This window comes from Mixophyes fleayi, chromosome 5, assembly GCF_038048845.1.
Source record: "Mixophyes fleayi isolate aMixFle1 chromosome 5, aMixFle1.hap1, whole genome shotgun sequence".
Lineage (NCBI taxonomy): Eukaryota > Metazoa > Chordata > Amphibia > Anura > Limnodynastidae > Mixophyes > Mixophyes fleayi.
In genome coordinates this window covers 28,064,236-28,082,513 of record NC_134406.1, presented here as the reverse complement: position 1 = coordinate 28,082,513, position 18,278 = coordinate 28,064,236, and the positions used below count along the sequence as shown (strand labels likewise).

The window sequence follows — 18,278 nt, the reverse complement described above, 5'->3', positions numbered from 1 at the left end:
GACCCCAGTACTGTGAGGCAGAAGTGCTAACCACTAGGCCACTGTGCTGCCACAGTGCCACATGGCTGCTGTTCCGCAGAACACTTTTAATAACTGGTCACCTTCTCTCATTCCTTATCATTGCGATAAGGAATAAAAATGACCGTGTCCAAAAAAAAATGCAATTGTTAAGTATGCCCCAAACACTGGTAGTTAATCTTTCTCTTGCAATGATGGGATCTCCATGTGTGTGTTCTGCCATTTAGACAGCAGCTGCAGCTGGCTGGATACATTCCTCTAAGCCTTCAGCACAGACATTTATTAACAGCATTGAGCTCTCCTATATATTACTCTCCTCCATACTCTCATCCCTATGTTATTCTTATGGTCGTTCACACATCTCATTCTAAAGAACAGCAATGATACATTACAGTAGGCTGTTACTGTGATGTGTGCGGCCGCGCCTCCATCTAGGAAACCACAGACGCAGGTTAAACGCAACCTGTTCTGAGAATAATAATTGATGCAATTAAAGAACAGTATGTGCTGAGAAGGTGGTGGTGGTCCTGCTCACCCGGAGCTGGGGGAAGGGACTCTGGTATGACTAAGGTGAGGAGGAGATGGTACAGAGCCCGGAGGAGGAGGAAGACTGGGTGGGCTACAGACAGGAGGGCGGAGGATGAACTGTGGACGACAGACAGAAGCTGTCTTTATGGTCTCACGGTTTGGAGACAGGTGGGGGCTCCTGATAACCTGGGAGGTGGGAGGAGAGGAGTGTGGCTGAATGAGGAGAGCACAGGGCGGAGAGGCTGTGGAGTGGCTGGACAGCTGTCCCCTCACTGGCTCCCTGTCACACACACAGTCCACGCTGCTGCTGCTCTGTGGGGACAGAGGCATGTGGAGGCACAACATGAAGAGGACTACCTGCATCCTGCTGGGGACCAGCCTGCTGCTCATCCTCATCACGGTCTGGCTGGCCATCGGCGAGTCCCCACGTTACAGGTATCATTAGACGGGCTTGTTGTGTATACAGAAGTTGTGGGTGTATCCTGGGTGGCATGCCTTCAGCTGGACCATCCACGCGTGTTTTATACACGCACACAGTGTCTCTTAGTTGTCTTTGCTAATATGTGTATACATTGTGTACTTCTCCATCGCAGCTTGCTACAGCCCACGTATCATTATGTATATACAGCATGTGTGGATTATAGCACAAGTGTGATTTATGTCTGCTAATAACTGAGAAAGCCTAGCAATAGATACAATGCATACATGCATGCAGAGAGTCCCTGTTTTGAACCCAAACCCCCCTGTACATATTCTCTCCAAATTCTACCACTTTTGGAACTGATGTGTGTGTGTGTGTATATGTATATATATATATATATATATATATACTATTTTAATAGCATCACTAATTCTGCAGCGCTGTACAGAGAACTCACTCACATCAGTTCCTGCCCCATTGGAGCTTACAGTATAAATTCCCTAACACACACACACACACACACACAGATATGAGGGTCAATTTGATAGCAGCCAATTAACCTACTAGTATGTTTTTGTATGTGTGTCTTCTCCTCAATAGTTCAAAAAGTGTTTGGTTCCTACATTTATAATACAATAGCACATGTCCTATATATTATTATATTTTAGTACTTTTTGATGTTGGTCTGTCTTAAGCTGTGTTTTATCAACGTGTATATACTGCAGAGGTCTGTCAACCCCTGTTTTGCAATTTAAATGTTGTGTGGTTTGCACATAAATACATATATTTACAAAATGTTAATCAATTCATCATCATCATTAGTTATTGATATAGCACCCCTAATTCCGCAGCGCTGTACAGAGAACTCACTCACATCAGTCCCTGCACCATTGGAGCTTACAGTCTAAATTCCCTAACATACACACAGAGAGACCGAGAGAGACTAAGATCAATTTAATAGCTGTCAATTAACCTACTAGTATGTTTTTGGGGTGTGGGAGGAAACCAGGATAACATTTAAAGTGCCGTGGAAGCATTAACTAAACATATAATTTTACAGATGTACATGTACAACTACATGTTTTGTTGTACATTACAGCCAGTAATATTGACATTATATTTTTGTATTTATTATAATCTTCTGAAATGTGGCAATAAATGACATTAAATATAAGCTTGCTGGCACAACTGCTTGTACTTACAGTGCAGGGAAAGTAATATGTCACAATTTGCATTACACTGCTATTTAAAGCAGTTAGCTTGGGAAAGATCAATACATTCATGTTGGGTAGATCAGTTAATCTATATCATGAGGGGAGTTGAGTAAAGGAGAGTTTCGCTTGTCTGTGACTATCGTATTAGTTAGGATGGTAATAAAGTACTACCATGATATTGTAGTGAGTAATTAAGCACCTGTGTGTGAGTGTTATATTTCACAAATATCTGCCAATGCCTATTGATAATAATATGTGATAATACTAGCTTTAAAAGCAAGTAAAATCTGCTACATTTTTTCCTCTATTAAATAGCATTAATATATACCAGTGCATGTCAGTCTGGTAATGGCGATATAATGGTGTGCCATGAAGTGGTTTGCTGATTTATTCATAGCCTCTGTGAATACTTATATGAAACAATAAATAAGAATGATGTTTTCAGACTTCTTAGCCATTGTCTAAATCTGCCCAATGACTACATTAGATTTGTTTCCCTACAAAACTGGTATCTGAAGCTGCGGTTTTATGAGTAGCTATTAAAATACAGAAGCTAATTAATTTTGCCTAAATATCTATCTATATTAACAGACACATTTATTAATTTACTTTAAAATATGTATACTCGTTTATTGTCTGTACTGTCTATAATATCTATATTGTGCAATTTCCTGTAAGAGGCGAAGGGTCCTGTGGGCTGCTGTGAACTACAAATCTCAATATGACCGACAGGCTGCAGGCTGCCTCTCTGGTGTACACAGTGAGGGGTGATTAGATACTGAGATATGCAAATAGCTTTTATATAGTCAGGGATCTGGCTACAATAAGGCAACTTGAGGTAGCGGTCTCAGGCAACACATTTGTGGGGGATATAATAGGTAGGAAATGCATTAAAAAAATTCAAATTTTATTCATGCAAAAGTCTAAATTCATTTTCTTCACCTTGTTGGTTGATCTGATAATGGTTAAATAAGACAATTGATTAGATCTAGTAAAACATCTAAAAAGAAAATGTTGTCCATAGCATCCAATCAGATTCTAGCTATCATTTATCTAGTATATTATAGAGAAAATAATAGCTAGAATCTGATTGGTTGCTATGGGCAACACCTCCACCTTTCCTTTTTAGAACATTTTGTAAATTTACCCCAATATGTGTCAAGTAGAGTGCACACAACTCATCTATAAATGCTGGTGGTAGTAGGTATAAGGTAATTGTCGCACTAGTGATTAAAATGCTGGCATGTAAGTGCAGCACTTAGGGCCTGATTTTGAAAGCAAAGAAAAGGAGGAAATTTGCACCTTGGCAAAACCATGTTGATTTTGTGGGGGTGGTACATTTAGAACGTAGGGACAGATTCATAGTTGGGATATGGTATGTCATGAATCAACTTTAATTTCAGTGTAAAAATAAAGCTATCAAGTATTTGTGTGCTACATGATAAAACAGCCAGTATTTTCCTTGTATGCAAAAAAATAAGTCAATTTGGACCCCTTGTATTGGGACATGGTTTGTTCAGGTATAAAGTTGCTCCTTCTTTGCTTTGCTCCTAAGATCAAATTCAGGCCATTAATGGCTAAAGCATTAATACAGGACAATGACTGGAGACGTGGAACCAGCAAATGTCCAGTGTATAAACGTTAGCTCCATGTCTACAACTCTTACTGTGTGTCAGTGCTTTATCTAGAAAGTGTTGCGACAAAAAGCTGGTGTTTTAATCGCTCGTGTGATGTGATCCTTAGGTTTGAGTAGTGTGCAAGTTGTTGTGTCACACACAACGTGGATGGGCTGTTAGTGATTAGTTTTGCTTAACGGTTTACACTTTTTCTTCGTTTTATAACTGAATTTCTCTGTTTCATTCTCACGACTGTGGAAAGTTGCTTAGTTTACCAGCTCACTTGTGCAGCTGAAATACAAAATGACAAAAGGGAAACTAGATTCACAAAATGTATATTTGTGTACATGAGCTCTCTGTACTTTGTAAATGAAAAATAATCTAATGAAGATAGTTATGTTTAGTTATCTAATGAAGATAGTTATGTTTTCCTGTAAAATATGAAAATATGATAGTATTATTCAGACAATTTAATAGAAAAACAAAGCAAAATGTCAGGTATATACATTTAAAATAAGAATTTATTTACTATATATATATATATATATATATATATATATATATATATATATATATATATATATATCCATCTCTATATATCTATATATATCTATCTATCTATCTCTCTCTATCTCTCTCTCTCTGTATCTCTCTCTCTCTCTCTCCCTCTTTCTTTCTCTCTCTCTGTATATCTATCTATCTCTCTCTCTGTATATCTATCTCTCTCTCTCTCTGTATATCTATCTATCTCTCTCTCTCTGTATATCTATCTCTCTCTCTCTCTGTATAATTATTTTTGGATACAAGTTAAGTATAAAATAAATGTAGAGTTAGGTAACGAGCACTCACAATAAACAGCCTCAAGATTCCTTTTATTAAGTACAGCTAGACATAGAGGGATGGAGCCAACATAAAGTAGCCAAATGTAGCTAAACATTTAATTTTAAGAACTTTAAATAATCAAAAAAAACCTACTCTACAGTACACTTCTGGAGGTTGTGTTACAATATAAACAATAATCTATAACATTTTATTGATGACTGGCTTTCAATTACAAATGAGAACACTGTCCGGAGGGAGGAACGTGGTTTTATACAGAGGTAAAAGGTTGATATCACAAAGGCGGTTGGAGTGCCGATATTTATTCCAGCTATAAAAAGTAGAATAATATAAAAGTACAATTGTCTAACTGTTAGACATGGCACATAGCATTCAACGTGCAAAACAGGGTTTGCAGCTGAACAGATAATGATTGCCACCTAGAGTGGAATTTATACATGAGACGCGACTGTTCATTTTACTTTTCAAGATACACTTTCACAATGGACCTATTTTCACAAGACCCAGCTTCAAACTTTGTCTGCAGAGAACTCGTCCCCATTACAAAACTTTAATTACCTGACATGAATTGCCTGATCATGGTCTTTCTAATCCCCAGCACCCATTATTTCTGCCCAAAGCACCTGAGCCACAGCACTCTAGTAGGAGAGACACATTAATGTATAAGGAGGAAACTAATAACGTTTATCTCTTTCTTTCTTTTTTAAAGAATATATTTTCTGTATCACACGTCATTGCCTATTGTGTTCTATAAATAAAGATATTGTAAGTTTCTATCAGGATTCGTTTTAGAACTGCACCAATGAATGATAATGAAATACTGTCATAGGTTGTGTGTGTCACATAGGTCTCCGTGTCTTTGCGACCCCGGCATCTGAGACAACGTCACCATTTTCTTTGCGCACCTGTCAGTCCGCGTATCTAAACACACGTGCGCCTTTGGTTTATAGACAGAATAAGTTGCAGTAGGGTTACAGGACCTCATTTAGAGTCGGACGCAAAGTCCGTTTTAGGCGCATCCAACAAAAAAACACTATCACGCAAGCACCAAATCCGCCTTTATCTTGGACGCAATTAACACTTGCGACAGCTTGCGACTCACTACGAGAGAATGGGCGGAACGCGGAATTGTGAAGGCGTGACCATGTAAATACATCCTAGTCGCAGTGAGGCGCAGACGCAACACAGGTCAAAACAGGGCTAAAGCTGTGCGGCAGGAATTAGGTGGCGCAAGCGTTAGCTAGCTGCAGGAATTCGCAGCTCGGTAGGGTATCACGGGTGGGACGCAACTGGGGTTGCTTACCACTCGTAATACCCTACCAAGCTGAGGCACACTCCCACTTCTACACTTCTTAAACTGACTTTGCGTCCGACTCTAAATGAGGTCCACAATGTGCACTGTGCACCTTTGTAAATGAAATCGAGTTTACTAACTGAGGTCATGCTGCAATGCCCAACATTCTCGCTGCGGCTGCCTCGAAGGATTGCGATCACAGACCACCCAGGGAAAATATGAATAAATAAAACATAAACTATAGTAATTACACTGTTTCATTCCTCCTGCAGAATGGTTTCAGGCTCATACACAACAAAGCAGAATCCCACCAATGCTTCTTTGTGCCAGTAGAATTAAAGAGCTCCTGTTGTGTACATATAGAATCTAAACCAATGTGCAGATACGTCCTGTATATCGCCAACATAGTACGCAACTTTTAACAAACCAATAATCTTTTTCACACAAACACACACAAAACACAAACGTACAAGCCAGAGCTAATTTAGTGAAATTCTAGTTAACCTACCTGTATGTCCTGTATGGCTCGTGGAGGAAGCAGAGCATCTAGAGGAAACCCATTGGAACACAGGGATAACATACAAACTCCACGCAGATAGCACATGGTATAGAATCAAATAGCCATACTATAGGCCCCAGTGTCTAAATGATGATAGCTAAATACATACATTAGCTACAACAGCAATTTAAAGTAGAGTGGCAGATTATAACAGACTTGCTAGTTTTCAAAGTATCTATAAATTTGTTTCCACTTTATTTTATGGTGGTGCAGATTAATAGGTAACTCCATTAAATTATATATTGTTCTCACCGAGGCCACAGAGATCAGTCAGCACATTTGGTAATGAACACCCCTTGTATATTAATTAACAAACTAACTTTGAAATGAAGTTATTCGCCAGGGTCAGAACTATAGTGGGTGAAAGAGGTGTGGCTTCAATGGCGCACAGAGGTTAAGAAGGCCGGCAATGTTGAGTTGACTCCACCCCAGAGGCTCCCCACCCTGCTCTCAATAGAGCATCGCAAGGCCTCTTCTGACCGGTGTATGTGACGGATCGCACATGCTCAGAAGAGGGAGGAGCATCGCCAACTCCTACTCAGATTCTGCTATTGGGACCGGCGCACTCTTCCTCCCCTGGTATAAGTGTTTAAACTGTGGCTGTTGCTGCTGATTGAAGAAATTAAGAATCTTCTCAAAAGGTGGGATTGCTAGCAATACGGTTGACAGGATGATGGCCTAATCAGGATAATTAGGAAAATAATATGTGCATATGATCATTTTCTCTCCCAAAGATATGCATTCATTTAGATGACATGTGAAGTCACTGTGCGTATGTAAACAAGGGTTTTATGCATGTTAATGTATACTTCAAAGGCCTGCAGTTTGTCACCTAGCTTAGATTATTTATGCAGGGACATTTGTTGTCACAGATAGCCAATCAACTAAGGTTTTGTTGTGCAACCCAAAGATGCTAAATGATTCGCGGAATTTCTTTGACTACAATGGAAAATAGTTGTGGTCCCTCCATGGGCAGGCATATTCTCTACATGGAAAAAATACATCACAACAATACTTTCCATAATCCATGTCTGGGAAAAACCTCTATAAATTTGGATCCAGCTACATGACATGTGTCATCAATATATACCAGCCCACTAAGGAAATAGTAATGTATCTCCCCAAGGAATCCATATAACTTAATCATGTTTCCTATGCACATGGGCAAAAACATCATACTCTGTTTATTAGCTTTATTGTCACATCTTTGCTATGTTTTACATGAGAGTTATAAAAATGGATATAACTCATGACTAGAAGGGGTGAACAAAGGGCTATAAAATGGTTGTAAAACAGAGTAGCATATTAGCATACTACTTTCACTGGTGTAACAGATAAAGGGGAGGGCAAGGAAAACTGCTGAAAAGTAATGAAATTATTCTAGAAGTTGCCAGTTTTGGGGGATCAGTCTACAACTGTGGATTGTCCAAATTCTGTAGCCTTTTCCCCAGTGGCAGATTACATGAAAAATATGTGAGTGTCATTTTTATATTTCTGTATTTAATTTCTGTTTTTGGTTAAACCATTTGTATTCAATCAGCATTGGGACTTTTTGACATATTAAACTCCATTTAACAATGTCCTGTCTTTGTGTTTTTAAAGAACTCACATGTCAGATAGGCTTCTTCATATAACACAACATTTATGCTGGGAATTGTTTGGCTTAAAGTATTTCTGATTAAATTAGGTGGTGATTGCAGTTTGAGATAAGTCAGGTAGTAAATGAAGACTTCCTGAGAGTGTCAGCACTTGAACCAAATCTTAGTGGTGGCGGGAATTTGAGTTAATAGTTAATGTGAGATATAATTTGGGGGCACTTTACTATTTTTTAGGCAGGAGGTTTTGTTTTGATTAACCCTTTCACACTTGTCACTCATATCCAAGTGGGTTTTGTCGCGAAAAGGGCTCTTTTACTAACATTACATTTAGGTGCAACATTTCCACTAACTGTCCAACTTGTACTAGGTTAATTTACGTTAATTGCTGATTGGATGCCATGGTTTAGTAAAAATTCTGCACCTAAGTGCAATCTTACTGAATGAGCCTTAGTGAAACATTTTTTGGTTGTCAGTTATTTTTTTTTCGACAATGAATCCCTCAGCGACCAACTAGGAGATCTGCAGAAATCTCATATCTGGGACATTCAATTTGTAGTTGCACTTTCTCCAGTTAAAATAATTCTGGAAGTAATCTACCTGCATTCTAAGGTAGATGATGAAGCTGATTGGACGAGCCACTGCTGTCATTTAATTATTATCATTGACAACCTTACAATGGACATAGTTTATCTTCATACCTTTCCTGGCTGTTAAGTGCAGTTGTTGCAGAAGTCTACTGAATAGTAGGAGACCCAGGCATTTCAGCCCAGAGGTTCTACTAGAACAGTGCTGGTCAACAGATGGCCCTAGGGCCGCATGCGGCCCTCAGAGCCTTCACCTGTCGGCCCCCAGCTCCTTTCTGCTTTATTGTCAGATTTGTTTTTTTACAGCCTGCAAAACTTGATTCAAATGCCTGCTTTTAGGTTATTACAGATAAGTGTCTTTCTTTAATTAAATTTATTGTTTTACCTTAATACTAACATTAAAGGTAATTTGCGGCCCTCTTGAAGGTTAGAGGGCCAGACCTTGAGGCTCCTGCAGTGTATCAGGAAGCGTGTCACCGATCTATATGGTACCACTACCATTTCACTGGTAAAATAATAAATAAATACAGTTCTCCTTTAAGAACTCTTAAATGGATATTTCCCAATAATAGGAGGTTCTATTTTACCTTCAGAGTTTATAAGATCTGAATTATTTCCCCCCCCCCCCCCAAAAAAAAAAAGTTGTAAGTGTATTATATGGTGTCTGGAGAGAAAAGTATCAGTGACATTTAATCATTTAAACGTACACATGTATTAATCTGTCTGTGTCTGGCGTGATTGTTGCAAAACATGTCTTGTTATATAGTATCCCTGCGTATTTCAGAATTCCTGGAACTTATTGTGAGGGATCCTTGCTTGTGGAAGATGAATAGTAACCAGATGTGGTTTCTTTGATTACAGAGGTTTGTTTTACTGCGCACAAGATCAGACTTGCTGTGTTTTCCATTTATTTTAATTTCATTTAGCATCATAATAGCAGCACTGTGTAATTATACCGGCCCTGGTGAACATTATGGGGTTTGCATATGTCAACATCTTTAACTTGAACATATACAATGTTTGAGAGAGTTAAATAACAAAACAAATATTATACAAAATATATATTTACAAGCAAAATACCCTATTTATGTAGTAAGACACATAGTTTATCCTCTGCATTTTCAACAATTCTTCGAATATTTATCTGTCTGGCTCCACGTTTCCTAATATTCTGACATCTGATAATTTTTCATCTATTACTTCTGTCAGTCCCATGTCTTAAGCACACGCGAATAATCAAGTGGTTCCAGCTTCTCTTTCCTCCTGGTGGTGACCATGATCTCAGCCATGGTACCCAAAAGAAATTCACTGCCTTCAAACACTCCCATCATCATCATCACCACCATTTATATAGCGCCACTAATTCCGCAGCGCTGTACAGAGAACTCATTCACATCAGTCCCTGCCCCATTGGAGCTTACAGTCTAAATTCCCTAACATACACACAGACACAGACTAGGGTCAATTTGTTAGCAGCCAATTAACCTCAAGTATGTTTTTGGAGTGTGGGAGGAAACCGGAGCACCCAGAGGAAACCCACGCAAACACTGGGAGAACATACAAACTCCTCACAGATAAGTCCATGGTCGGGAATTGAACTCATGACCCCAGCACTGTAAGGCAGAAGTGCTAACCACTAAGCCACCGTGCTGCAGTAAAACATCATTAACGAAAGTCTCATTACTTCTCATTTTCATTATATCATACCTTCCAACTGTCCCGATTCCAGTGGGATAGTCACCCAATTTTAGGGCTTTGTCTCGCTGCTCCAGACACGTTTGTCCCACGGGTGGGAATGTTGGAGAAGGGAGGTATGTAATTGGTAGCCTAGCGCTGCAGCCCTCTTTCCCTGTCGTGATGTGACCAACCCGCCTGATCCACTGGTCGAGACAGACATGTTGGGAGGTTTGTTATCTACCACTCCTACCAAACTTCTCTGGACGCTGCCAAACAAATATACTTACAATCTCTATCTCCTCTCAGGCTTCTAACCCCAAATGCCTATCGAATACATTTACATTTTTTCTCACCTCCTCCAACCGTCATCATTGACCAAGATTGTGCTTTCACCCAAAGTTATCTAAACTTTGAGGGTCGTCCACCATCTGTGTTGGCCAACATTACTTAATGTCTTTCTGCCATTTCAACTTTGATGGTCTCTCAACTACTCAAACTGCATTTTTCAAACAATAAGCTAATAATTTTTTTCACCAACCAATGGATTTCCGACTATGGCCTTATCTGTGTGGAGTTTGAATGTTCTCCCCGTGTTTGCGTGGGTTTCCTCCAGGTGCTCCGGCTTCCTCCCACACTCCAAAAACATACTGGTTGGTTAATTGGCTGCTATCAAATTGACCCTAGTCTCTCCCTCCCTCTCCCTCTCCATCTCCCCCCCCCCAATGAGGCAGGGACTGATGTAAGTGAGTTCTCTGTACAGCGCTGCGGAATTAGGGGTGCTGTATAACTAGACAATGATGATGATGAGGAGACTTACCTGATCTCTGTTTCTGTTGATAACACAATAGACCATATCCCTTACCTGACACAAGAAAGAAAAATAACAACCGCACCGGCTTTCATTTTTCATCAATCATTCAAACCCTAACTCCTCATTTCTTTATTCCTTCAAATATTAATATAATATTAATAATGTTCTGGGGGTACTAACACTTCAAACCACTCAGTAAACATATTTATTGTTCAGAGAATAAATTGTAGTTATTTCATTGAGGTGCACTTGGGCATAGTTTTAAAACTTTTAAACCGTTTATCGGTATGCTTCAAAATTCTTTTTTTGTGCAAACATTCTACATTAAAATAATGACTAAATTATTAAAGTTATAGCAAGAAAGGTTTACAAGCTAAAAATGTGTAAATTAAATGTAACTAAAATACAATATTACAACTGTGGTTATTACCTGTTGCTGCTACTGATTTCAAATATATATTTTTTCTCAGCCCTATTCTTCAAATATTTGGTCCTAACTCTTAAGATTATAATCTAATTTGATTTCAATGTTGGTAAATGATGTTAAGTTTCTAAACCTCCAATTGTGTTGGTACCAAAAATGAGCTCAGGTATCACTTTCACAGTGTTTTCAGCAAATCAGATAAATTATTATGCTGCATATAATTGTACTAATTTGTTTATCTGTTTATCCCCTTATACAAATAGATGTGTTGGGTCAGTATAGTCTAATCACGTTGCATTTTTTTAATTTCAGAAAAGCATCACCCAGTGTTGTAACAAATATATTAGAAGAATAATTGTATAGATGTGTCATTCATCAACAGTAACTTTGGAGATTTGCTATAGGTATCAATGCTTCAGTCTACACTTTCTATTTCTTCTCTTAACGTATATACCACTCCTAGGCTATTTAATATCAATGTAATTGCACAGGCTGTCTGATTAGTTGTTTTTAATGCAATTGCTCTCTAAATGTAATACCAGTATACTTTCATGGTATCTCTTCACAGTTGATAGGACTCTTGGCACCAATATTGTTCTCCAATCTCAGTAGTTGTCCGAGTACAAGAAAACATGACCCCCTATTGATTGTATGCAAAGAATAATTACTTATAATTACTTCTGTGCCATAGATGATTATCCTCAACAGATTTGTTGCTGCTTTGATATTTTGATTTCTTGAAAACTATTTTAATCTAGAATGTTTTCACGCTTATGTTATTATTTTTTAAACATACGAATAAACATTAAAAGGTTTAAAACTAATCCCAAATGCACCACATTGAAATAACCACAATGTTTTCTCTGTACAGGAAACATAAACCGTACCCCTCATGCTTGCTGTCATCCAATCTGTATCCAAGTCCTGTTACACAGACCTAAGTAACATATCCAGAGTATACACACACGAGACACAGCAAAACCTTAATTCCTTCACTCTTAATCTCCTGCATTGACAATTACAATTCCCGTCTTACAGGCCTTCCCTGATCTTAAATCTATTTTGAAGATAACATCTAGACTTATTTTCCTCGCAAAATATTCTCCAACTGCTGCCCCGTCTCTTCTTTACAGGATCCAATATAAAATGCTTCTGCTAACGTACAAAAAACTGCTCCAACCTACTTCTCTTTCCTTTTCTCAAACATCCTTAACTACGCTCGGCCAATATACACGCCTCTGATATCTCATTCTTACTCAATACTGGCTCCAATTCCAGGTTACAAAGTTTGTTTTAGGGCTACACCCACTCTGTGGCATTCCCTCCGTTGTATGGAAAGAACCTAGCTCCCAAAGCTTCAAGGGGTAAATGTATCAAGCTGAGAGTTTTCCGGCTGGTTTGAAAAGTGGAGATGTTGCCTATAGCAACCAATCAGATTCTAGCTGTCATTTTGTAGAATGTCCTAAATAAATGATAGCTAGAATCTGATTGGTTTTTCAAACCTGCTGAAAAACTCTCAGCTTGATACATTTACCCCCAAGTGTTACCTAAAAACTGACCTGTTTAGCAAGCGTATCAAATTCTTGAACCATCCTCAAAACAACCTTAGGCTATTCTATCCAGTTACCACCCTCTACAGATACCAAGCAAAGCGTACATCTCTTTACTTTCTACACTCAAACAACAATATGACCCTGAACCAACGTTGCTGAGTGACTGGATCCCATAGCTGCACTCAACACTATAACCATTACCATCAATACAGTGGGGCCAATATGCAATAAGTAGCACTTATAGGTTATTATAAACGTTTAATTTTGGTGACGATATTTTATTGTCATTTACTGACTTTTTTCCTGTTTGGGAGGATAATTGTCATTGTGTTGGATGAGCATTGGTGGTCATACATGTTATGGGAAAGACACATAGATTGAACGTGAGAATCTAACCTCTCGTGATACAAGCTAGTTTTGACCCCATGATTTATTGCACATATTGAATAAAAAATGATGTTAAAAAGTATTTTTTGTATTTATTTTTTCTGTGTTCAGGATATCATAACATTAGATCTCTTAGATATGAAATTCACTTCAAGTGAGATACAATTTAACAGCTGGACTTGTCCTGAAACTAGAATTTACTTGCACCTAGTGTGCAGAGAGGAATACGTTCACAGGAGTAAGGCCTAAACTTGTGTATAGCAAAGTCTTTATTTGGTCTGGCATAAACCTCCAGCACAGAAAGGGTTAAACTAGTTGTTTCAGATGAATAGTTAGATAAGAGGAATTTGCGCACTCCTCCCACAATTATCTCTTCCTGTCACTTATCTAACTGTGAAACAACACTGGTTGGTTTAAACCTGGGAGCGAAGATAAACGCTCTCATTATTTTTTCATTTTGAAAAGCCTTTTACAGTATGTAAATCTCAGTGGAGGGTTTTGTGGCTCCATTCAGCTCATTTTCACATAGTTGTAATAATATTAGCAGGGCTGTTCTGCCCCCTTATGGCATCCAAACGGCACCTTTAAATCCCAGCCCATCTCCAGGGCCATTTAAAGACATCAAGGAGTATATTTAGTAAACTGCGGGTTTGAAAGAGTGGAGTTGTTGCCTAGAACAGACTTGGCTAACCTGTGGCACTCCAGGTGTTGTGAAACTACAAGCCCCAGCATGCTTTGCCAATATATAGCAGCTTATTGCTGGAAGGGTATGCTGGGACTTGTAGTTTCACAACACCTGGAGTGCCACAGGTTAGCCAAGCCTGGCCTATAGCAACCAATCAGATTCTAGCTGTCATTTTGTAGAATGTACTAAATAAATGATAAATAGAATCTGATTGGTTGCTATGGGCAACATCTCCACTTTTCAAACCCGCAGTTTAGTAAATATACCCCAAGTGTTCTTAACTTTGGTGTAAAGTTAACACTGGGATAGGCTCAGACGTGGCAATGAGGTTAATAATAGGGCAATATAAGGGTTCAAATTGAAACTGTTAAACTGTTTAAAACTTTTTAACTTAGCGCAGGTGACCTTAGAATTACCTTGGACAAATAACTATAAAGAAGAGACTCTCCTCTTTAGAATAAGGGACTATGTGTCTTCTTAGGACAGAAGGGGGCTGGGATAAATCCTACTCCGTGGCTTCACCTATATAGACTCAATTACTAGAAGATCCCTGTCCTGGTGGGCCTGGTGTCAATGCCCTTTTTGACATTTATTAGGAGTACGGTAACCAACGCTGTCAATGAACTAGGGGCAGAAGACGGAATATATTCCCCAAAACTCATAAATATCCTGAATTCCTGGCAGGAATTGTGTTGCAGAATTTATTTCTACTCCTCTTTTCACATCCCTCCATCATTTCCCCCCAACCATAGGGGCATATTCAATTGTCGGCAGGATTGCCGAAAATCCCGCGGTCCACACACGATTACCATTATTATGGTAATCGCGCGCGGAAAAACCGTTAATACGGTAATTTACTCAGGGAGCTGCGAGCTGAAATCCAGCGACAAATTACCGTATTAACGGTATTAGTTTTTCCGCGGCGGAACCCGCCGACAATTGAATACCCCCCATAATGTCAATATGTAACCGTTGACACTGCACTGTCAGAAATGCAAAGCTGATGATCTGATCTTCTTCTAAGAAGTGTCAAAGAGAAGGGAAAAAGTTTGATCCATCTACTCCACTTAGTTTCCATGTGGTTCTAAAGTTACTAAACATATAAATAAAGGAACTTCTTCACTTCAACTCAGCCTTCAACCTATAATGATTTTTCTTTTCAGAATTCTATATAATTTAGTTACCTCCTATGAAACAATTTTATTGTACCTGAATTTCTCTACTCTATGAAGTTATGTCAACGGCTGCAGCAGAGATCAGTTATTCTATAGTACTTTAGTATTCACTAATATGATTTAGGTGTCCAGGATTCAGAAGGTTTGGACATTTAACAAAAGCATTGAGTCATTGTGGGTGACACATCCAATTATAATATGAGCCAGGCTCCCGTAGTTACAGAACTGAAAACCAGAACAGCCATCCGATATGAATGCTCCTTAGTCCATAGGCCTTTCTTAAATAAAGAATAACAGATACAGGTGCTGCACATTTATCAAAGGAAGAATAGCCCTATGGCTGTGGAAAATGCCCTATACATAATGGATTAGCGATAGCAAGAGCACTGCCATTACCGGCGATAAGATATGCCAGCTTTTGCAATCGATATTAGCCTATTTATCAAGCATTGCGGTGGTACATACTGCGCTACTTGTTCTGTTATCGCCATCTCAGAATGGAGATAACAGAAGACAATCATTGGAAAGAAAGCTTTGTTATTTGAATAAAGCATTTTTGAAATGTTGACATGCTGGGTCACCATGCGCGTATGGCCCAGCAAAGCAATAAGTTGGCCTGTCGTAAGCGCTTAGTTAACCTGTACCGCTCCAGGGCAGCTGTGTTTGACCCTGGCCATAAATCCGGTACTAGAGTAGAAAACAACCACAATAAGCAAGTAAATAAAGGAAGAATAAGGAAGGGGATTGTGACAGGATGGACCACCTATGCCACCCAGTCTGTTGCTGCTGGGAACCGGCTGGGCTCACTTTGCCACCATTCCCTTTCATTATCCCAAATGCCCACTCTAACCGCAGTAGGAGGGGCTTACAAATGCTGCCACCACTGGACTCCTTAATGGCATCCAGAACCGGGTTCCTTCTGGGTAACTGTCACTGCTATGGTACCCCTTGCTGGTGTACCTGGGCTGGTACTTCTGACTTCTTACTATGGATCAGGGTTGCTGTGGATGGATCCCCCCTGGCCTATCACACTAGCCAGAGCTGCTGGGCCACGGGCAGAGCGGTGGTGCTGGAAAGCTGGGTCCAAACCTCAGACAGTAGGGAACGGATTAGATTTTGGGTCTAACCTGTAGGTCACTGGATTTTCATCTTGGAGAAGTTCTCAAGCATTATATAAGGAACAAACACAGTGAAAGAAGATAGCCTTGACAAAGACCCGAGTTTTTGGGGTCAAAACGCGTTGGCAGTGGCAGCAACTCTCGGGACACAGTACTGTGGGCAGCGGTGAGAGGACTCTGATCGGGAGTATTTTCCTGTTTGTGCATTTTCACTATATGCCTCGATGTATTGCTTTCTGGTACGAGTTTATTTCTTAGTGATGTTTCCAGTCACTTAAGTTCAGTTTTAAATGTTTTATTTGCAATTTTATTAAAGAATAAGAATTTACTTTTGAGGTAATGCACAAGGTCTTTTCTTTGCATTCTCCTTTTATCACATGGTATTTATATACGGAGGAGAGAAGGTGATGTTAAGAATCTGATGAGGAAAAAGAATATTTAAAGATATCTAAAAAAAGGCGTGTTGTCATATGGATGGCTGTAAGCATACACCCTATAGGGGATAAGTTGGAATGAACATCACCTGGTGTGCCTCTATTGATACATAGCTTCAACACAGAGTAAAGAGAAGGATCTTTTCATGGTTGCGGACTTATTCTCATTTGAGTTATTCAAGGACATATTGCACTATGTTGTTTGTTTTATTTCTTTTCACGTGACCCTTGGAAGGGCATGTGAGCTCCATAATGTGAAAGAAAATTATGTCCAATTTCAGGAATCGGTGAATGTGTTTAAATTAAGAGGAGCGCAAGTGTATGTATCAATTTTCAGTTTTTTACATATGTTATTTGAATATTGGTGGATATTCAGGCTACGAACATAGCTGCAAACCCTATTGGAGCGCCAGATTTGATTTCTAACCTTTGTTGTTTAAGTTCTCAAGCATTCTTTGAAGCAAGTGATGTTTACTTGCTTTTAAACTGGTTGAAGGTACCCGTGATCAGGTCAGATGGAACAGGAATGATACATTCAGTGCAAACCAGTGCTGTTTCATACAGTTTGGACACAGCCTCACAGGGTAAGTCAGCCCCTGAGGTCTGAATAATCTTTAGTATCAGGATGCATTATGTTTACCCAAACATGGATTTACATGCAATGCAAAACTAACAATATTTACACTTATCTGTGATATCTTAAAACTTGCTGTGATTTCCTGCATCCTGTTGTAGACACAGAGGAAATCTAACAGCAAATCTAATTAAACCTTCCTGTGCCTTCAAGTGTGTTGAACACATTTTCTCCACTCTATTGCTAACTTGAGAATTCGCAAACAAAAGTTGCAAAACCCCAAACAAGACATTTCCTCTACCAAAATGCACAAAAGACTTCCTCAACAAATGCTTATTGAATTAGAATTGAATACCTCAGTAATGAATGTCATTCCTCTACAAAGTGCCACACGATATAGTAAAATCAGTACATTGCAATGATATAAATAATCGCCCTGCGCTATTTCCTTTAAATAAATGTATACCATAAGTTATTTATAAGTGATCCAGTCACAGGGAGTGAGGTCTATATTGTCACCTCCTGATTTCACAGGAGCTGATTTTTCTTTTGGTAGTATTTTTAGACTACAGGAATTCCAGGTACCTGTCCATTTGAGTAATGATGATGACAGGAAAACAAATGTATGTTAATTATATTAAAGGTCGTCCTGCTACACAAACCCAACATCCCTGGGTAGTAGACCATCAGGATTCCTCCCTTTGGTGAGCTGTTCACCATACCATACTCATCGCAGCATCCCACACTCAGGTGTCTATTAATGGCACA

At 39.1% G+C, this 18,278-nt stretch overlaps 1 protein-coding gene across 1 annotated transcript in view; it reads left to right on the top strand.

Annotated features, from left to right (window-relative positions):
* Positions 1-519: 519 nt before the first annotated feature.
* Positions 520-18,278, top strand: part of ST8SIA6 (ST8 alpha-N-acetyl-neuraminide alpha-2,8-sialyltransferase 6) — an 80,080-nt gene continuing 62,321 nt past the window's right edge. Inside the window, exon 1 of the mRNA XM_075211913.1 lies at positions 520-981. Coding sequence (XP_075068014.1) covers positions 764-981 — 218 coding nt within the window. The 5' untranslated portion in view covers positions 520-763. The remainder of the gene's footprint in view (positions 982-18,278) is intronic.